Source organism: Aedes aegypti, chromosome 2 (genome assembly GCF_002204515.2).
Source record: "Aedes aegypti strain LVP_AGWG chromosome 2, AaegL5.0 Primary Assembly, whole genome shotgun sequence".
Taxonomy (NCBI): Eukaryota; Metazoa; Arthropoda; class Insecta; order Diptera; family Culicidae; genus Aedes; species Aedes aegypti.
The window spans coordinates 310,440,421-310,447,092 of record NC_035108.1 but is presented as its reverse complement, the minus strand read 5'-3'; the positions used below and the strand labels follow the sequence as shown (position 1 = coordinate 310,447,092).

General features: G+C 39.7%; 1 protein-coding gene across 1 annotated transcript; it reads left to right on the top strand.

The window, feature by feature from the left end:
* The first annotated feature begins 3,260 nt into the window (after nucleotides 1–3,260).
* LOC5564972 (protein transport protein Sec61 subunit alpha) lies at nucleotides 3,261–6,266 on the top strand. The gene is made up of 2 exons (XM_001649279.2): nucleotides 3,261–3,453; nucleotides 4,427–6,266. Exons 1-2 carry the CDS (start codon nucleotides 3,447–3,449, stop codon nucleotides 5,848–5,850), a joined length of 1,431 nt encoding a protein of 476 aa, XP_001649329.1. The 5' UTR covers nucleotides 3,261–3,446; the 3' UTR covers nucleotides 5,851–6,266.
* Nucleotides 6,267–6,672: the final 406 nt, after the last annotated feature.

Genomic DNA, 6,672 nt, shown 5'->3' with positions numbered 1-6,672 from the left:
AAAGCTCTCAGTTAATAACTGTGGAAGTGCTCATAAGAACACTAATCTGAGAAGCAGGCTTCGTCCCAGTTGGGACGTAACGCCAGAAAGAAGAAGAAGGGTGTTCGGTTCTCCATATTTGTGCTGTTGAAAATTTGATGTTTGGCTTCAATTCATCTTCACCTTAAAGACCTTCCTTTAAGAACAGATACTTTTTAGAGACCAAGACTCTAATCAGAGATCTGCTACCAGCCCTGAGGTAATAGATAAAAGTCAATCTCTGTTCACTAAATTTTTGATCATCAACTTCGTTAAAGACTTTAATCGATTTAAAGATGACTTGAAAAGCTAACAAAATTGTTTATTATATTGATTTCGGTTAACTAAGACAAGAAGTGTAATCTAAAAGAAGAAAGACTAAAAACTAAACGACTTTTTTTTTAAAAAGACACCGACACGTTGATGCTTCCAGTGGACGATTTGCCCTTTGAAGGAAGCGCCACACTAGACAACGAACTAGCATGCAACGCCCAGTGGTACAGTCGAAATACATTCCTTTCGAAAAGTTTTCCGGACTGAAGCGGGAATCGAACCCACACTCCTTGACTCGATGCGGCTAAATGCTTGGTAACACTAACCACACGGCCACGAAGCCCACAACTTTGTATATTGTAGAATGTGTTAAACGTTGTTCCTCAGTTCTAATAACTAAAACAAGGTATACATAAAAATTATAGGGTGCAGTGCTACTTGGGCACTTCCATGATTCACTTTAGGGGGGTAGAGGTTATGCTTGTATTTCTCGGCCAATTCGTCTGAAACTTGGCAATAAGAAACACTTCAATACGACGCATATAGTGGTCAACTATGAGCTCAGTAGCTTAAAAAAAGCCACTGCCGAAGTGAATCAAAACTTTTGATTCAAAAGTGCTAAGAATAGGATCCGGCTCCCTATGTTTCTTGTTGTTCAATATTGAGTAGTAAATTCCAAATGCTTTAAATCGATCGGCATTAAGATGCAAGTAAAAATGAAAAAGCAGTTTTCGCCCTTAAAATCAAAAAATCGGAAAATGAGTAGTGTCTGGTCTTTCGATTCCATAGCATGCTCTTGCAGGGCGAGCGATGGAATCAAGACCAATTGTTTTCGGTCCGCGTGGCGCGAGTGCGAAAAGAGATTCGCGTTTGTAGTGTGTGGTCTTCCGATTCCATGGCATGGAGTTGTGTTTGATCTTCCGACCTTGACGCTTGCTCTTGCGGGGGCCGGCGATGAGGGCAGGATCAAACATGTCGCGCGTCGATCGAGTAAAGTGAAAAAGTGCCGCTTTCGATTAGTTCTTTTTGATCTTCCGACGTTGACGCTTGCTCCTGGGCAGTGCGTCAAGAAAGCCCGAGCAGTCGTCAGTTGTTTTCCCTCACGGGTTGCACGCCTATTTTCTCTGAGTGCTTTTATATAGCCTATAAAACGAGTGAAGTTCAAAGAGGATTGTTGCTGCTCAAGGATGACGGATCAATTGGTGAGCTCGTTTTATGCTACTGTTTCTAATCTATAAAATATGTATGATTGCACCCTTAATCGTTACAACGGTGAGACGTAAATATGATTTTTCAAAAAAATATGAATGGTTCGTCACTGTGAGTGTCGACATAAACTCAGATTCATAAATTATTTATGTCTAAATTTTTTTTCAAAACACTTTCTTCTTTTTACCTTTATTTTTGTAATTAAAAAAAAAAACTTTGAATGATTCGACACTTCAAGTGTAGACTTCCAAAAGGTTCACTTTATTCAACAAACTTTGAAACGTTCGTCACATCAAGTGTCGGCATATTTTTTCTCTACATAGATGTTGTTCATATCAAATGAAAATATTATATTTACATATAAGCATGTTTATATCTCACAAATAATTATTTATCATGGTCTAATCACTTATCAAAGTGAATCCTGTGACCCAACGATCCTTCCCATTAACAAACATCCCTCCCAGTAACCTTTGTGGAGATGCAGAGGCAAACACGGTCTCCAAATAGCAAAGATTACACACTAACATTCCTTCCCTCAATCCCACCTGACTGCAAGGACGTGGCCGGCGCCGTTATTGACCATGTATAAATAGAGGCACTGAATTATGCACACTGAAGAAGATTATGGCCAATCCCAGCCGAACTTCTAGTTGATTCTTTGTGCATTTTCACTGACTTCGGTCAATCACGGAATAGCAACCATTGATATGTGTAGTCAGTCTAAGCTAAGCTAAGCTAAGCTTAAAATCAAAAAATCGGAAAAAATAAAAACACACAGCCTTTTTAGTTCGGAAATAAAACAGCTGTGTTTTTATTTTTTTCGTTTGTCGATTTTAACGACCAAAACTGCGTTTTCACTTTTGACATTTGCTCCATTTTTACTCGGACCTTAAGTTGTAATTTGACCATCATGTAAAATAATTGATATGTTCTAGATTTTGGCCTGCTTATTTATTGCAATTTTTTTTTTCAAATATGATAGATGTTGTTTCATCAAATCTGCCAAATCTTCTCTTTGCCATAGGAAATTGAGAGCCAATATGTTCTAGTTTTAATAAATATTATTTGTTTTTTTTTTTCACATGTTTGATTTGCACGATTACAAGAATCTACATTATGACAAATGGGAGATTAGATGACACAGGTTTCTATCAAATTTCAAACAATAAAAATTATATAATAATAATTCAAATAATAAATAAACTTACATTGACTCATTTCCAATATTTTATATTGATTCAAATTGCAACTTTTTTAGAGAACAAAAAAAATCGCAAATTGCATAAATATAGAAATATGTATTGTAAATAATTTAATGGTAATTTTATTATAGCTTTATTTTTCAATCCAGTGCGTTCACAGAGTACCCTGCATTACCGACAATAAGGTGATACTGAACGGTATTATACACCTACTGTACCTACAAAATCGTAAACAACACATGACACGTCATGCACGGCCATTGGTGGCATCTGTCAGTCTGGGCAAGATTCCACTTTCACGTCACACTACGCGTAGCTGCTCGGTGGTGACAGTTCTCCCACTCAATGACATTTTGCGGGTGGAACGTCCAAAAACTACGAAACGAAGCGTACAAATGAATTCTTATAAATTATAGTTTTACTTGAATTTTACGACATCAATTTTACAAATTCAATGATAAAATGGGATATTTCGACTCAAGCTGTTTGCCGTATCATAATTTATGGACGCCACATGCATCTACCCGTTGGGCTTCTCTCTCGGCAGCTACCGTCGATTTGCTAGCGTTGTCGTGTACGTGTTTTCAACGAGTAAGGACCGTTTTTCTCCCGTGTGGATGGAGGCGAGTCCGTAGAAATTTCCTACATCTTTTTCATCGAGGGATAACTATACTGAATAGGCACCTATACGAACTGACCTAGTGATTAAAATAGTGACAAAATAGTGGATAAGCGATCAAAATGGGAAGTAAGTATCCAGGATGGGCTATTTTTGGGATTAAATTAGGTGAAATTCACTTCGGCTTGTATAGCGGTAGCACAGCTACCTACATCTACCTCTATCTATATCCACGTAGACAGAGAAAAAGCTCCGCGTTGGAACTTTCCCTTTCCACGGTTTCGTCTCGCGTACAATGTTCGACTGATGCGCGCATGAAAAGATGGAACTGTTGGCATTTATCTGAATAATGCCTGATATATTTTTAAAATTTATTCACTTTATTGTGAATTAAACGCGAAACTTCGATAAATGATTAGTGAAAGATAATCTAGACCAAATGCCTAATTAGGAAACATGGACACTAATTGATGTAGATTGTAATTAATGCAATAAAATTCTTTAATGTGATGCTCCAAAAATATTTCTTTTCAATATTATCATATTGGATATTAAAAAAATAGAGATTACCAATTATGACTGTCTAATAGCTTGACGGCAAACAACCAACCCCATGAAATGGAATAAAATCAACTCAAGAACGATAATATCAGAATACGTCTTGTATATTGAATGTACACATGGTTACAAAATGTAAAATGATATTTTCGATGTAAAATGACGTCCTAATGTATTTCTTCGAACTATTTTCATCAGTCATCAGTTTATGCAAGGCCGTTGAGAATGATACATTAAAGCGAAATGTTAAATAGTAGTTCAATACCGGTGTTGTATAGTCATATTTTAGGGGAAAGTAGCCCCAATTGAGACAGCAAACGTATCTTAACTTGTATACAGATCCAATTTTAATTAACATGTTCTTGTTAACATATCATTTTGGTCAACCTTGACTCTAAGAAATGTTTTAAAAAATACGCGGTTATCAAAAATATTATTAGAAATATTAGGAAAGGTTATTACAACAATACTTTTAATTGACTGCCTCATATTACTGTTTCAGCCTAATTAACGTATCTTATTTCTTCGTTTCCTTTCTTTTCAGTTAAATTTTTAGAGGTAATCAAACCTTTCTGCAGTATTCTGCCGGAGATCGCGAAACCCGAACGAAAGATCCAATTCCGCGAGAAGGTACTATGGACAGCCATCACGCTGTTCATTTTCCTGGTGTGCTGTCAGATCCCACTGTTCGGCATCATGAGCTCCGATTCGGCCGATCCCTTCTACTGGATCCGTGTCATCCTGGCTTCGAATCGAGGAACGTTGATGGAACTGGGTATCTCGCCAATCGTCACGTCTGGTTTGATCATGCAACTGCTGGCCGGTGCAAAGATTATCGAAGTTGGTGACACCCCGAAGGACCGAGCTTTGTTCAACGGAGCGCAGAAATTGTTCGGAATGGTCATCACCATCGGACAGGCCATCGTCTACGTTATGACCGGAATGTATGGTGACCCATCTGAGATCGGAGCTGGTGTTTGCCTGTTGATCATCATCCAGTTGTTCGTGGCTGGTTTGATTGTCTTGCTTTTGGATGAACTGCTGCAGAAGGGATATGGCCTGGGATCCGGAATTTCACTTTTCATTGCCACTAACATTTGCGAAACTATCGTGTGGAAGGCTTTCTCTCCAGCTACTGTAAACACTGGACGAGGAACTGAATTCGAAGGAGCCGTCATTGCACTCTTCCATTTGCTGGCCACTCGTCAGGATAAGGTTCGTGGTCTACGTGAAGCATTCTACCGTCAGAACCTACCGAATCTTATGAACTTGCTGGCTACGGTTCTCGTGTTTGCAGTAGTAATATACTTCCAAGGATTCCGCGTTGATCTTCCAATCAAATCTGCCCGTTATCGTGGCCAGTACAGCAGCTACCCAATCAAGCTGTTCTATACCTCGAACATCCCGATTATTCTGCAATCTGCTCTCGTTTCTAACCTGTACGTCATCTCGCAAATGTTGGCGGTCAAGTTCCACGGAAATTTCCTGATCAACCTTCTCGGAGTGTGGGCTGATGTTGGTGGTGGCGGCCCAGCTCGATCGTACCCAATTGGTGGCCTGTGCTATTACCTTTCGCCACCCGAATCGCTGGGACACATCGTTGCTGATCCAATCCACGCCATCCTGTACATCGTCTTCATGTTGGGCTCTTGCGCTTTCTTCTCCAAGACCTGGATTGACGTGTCTGGTAGCTCCGCTAAGGATGTTGCTAAGCAGCTGCGTGAACAGCAGATGATCATGCGCGGTCATCGTGAGAACTCCATGATTCACGAGCTGAACCGATATATCCCAACAGCGGCTGCTTTTGGTGGTCTCTGTATTGGAGCCCTATCAGTGATAGCCGATTTCATGGGTGCGATCGGTTCCGGAACCGGTATCTTGCTGGCAGTCACCATCATCTACCAGTACTTCGAGATCTTCGTCAAGGAGCAAAGCGAAATGGGGGGAATGGGTACTTTGCTGTTCTAATTTATTTGTTTAACGTGTTTTCTTCATGCTTAAGTTAAGCACATTCTCTGTGACGTGAGAGAGCGAGACGCAATGTGGTCAGGTGAAATCACTACAATTTACGGAACGCGAAGCTATCCTTCCGAACACAAGCAAGGGAAGATCAGACAAAAGTAAATTGTAACTGATTTTAAGAATGCTAAGACAAGATCAAATTACAATTTGAAACCTTGAGACAGACAATGGGCGCGTTTTTGCACGTTTAGTTTAGTAATTATTGTGAGAAGACTTCAAACTAAAAACTGAAATTATCATTTATGTTGTAATTTTATTTCATTCCTTATCGAGTAGAAACAAAAAAACGCAGATAACGAATGCAAACACGCTATAGTAGCGCGAAGGATGTCAATAAAAATGTGTAGAATATGGAAAACAAATTTGTTCGTTTTGTTCGTTCTATCTGTCCATCCGAAAGTCATGACTGATAATTTTGAATGAGCATTGAGCATTGATGGCCGTATAGGATCAAACGGGGTAAGATGAGCATGGGCATTGATGACCGTACAATTCGTAGTTGCTACTCCGTGATTGACCAGAATAATCGAAATTGTACAGGGAACCAACAGATCTAGCTTGAGAGTAGCATACCATCTTCGAGGACTCTGAAATTAGTAATGTCAACAAAGCGCTGGCCACGTCCTTACGGTAATCGGGGAAGGGAGGGAATGTTGACATCCATTGTTACTATAGACCGAGTATACCTCCGCATCTTCATGGTTGTCACGGGAAGGAGTTTTGTTAGTGAGGGGGCTTGAAAGCTACACGATTAGGATTCACCTTGGT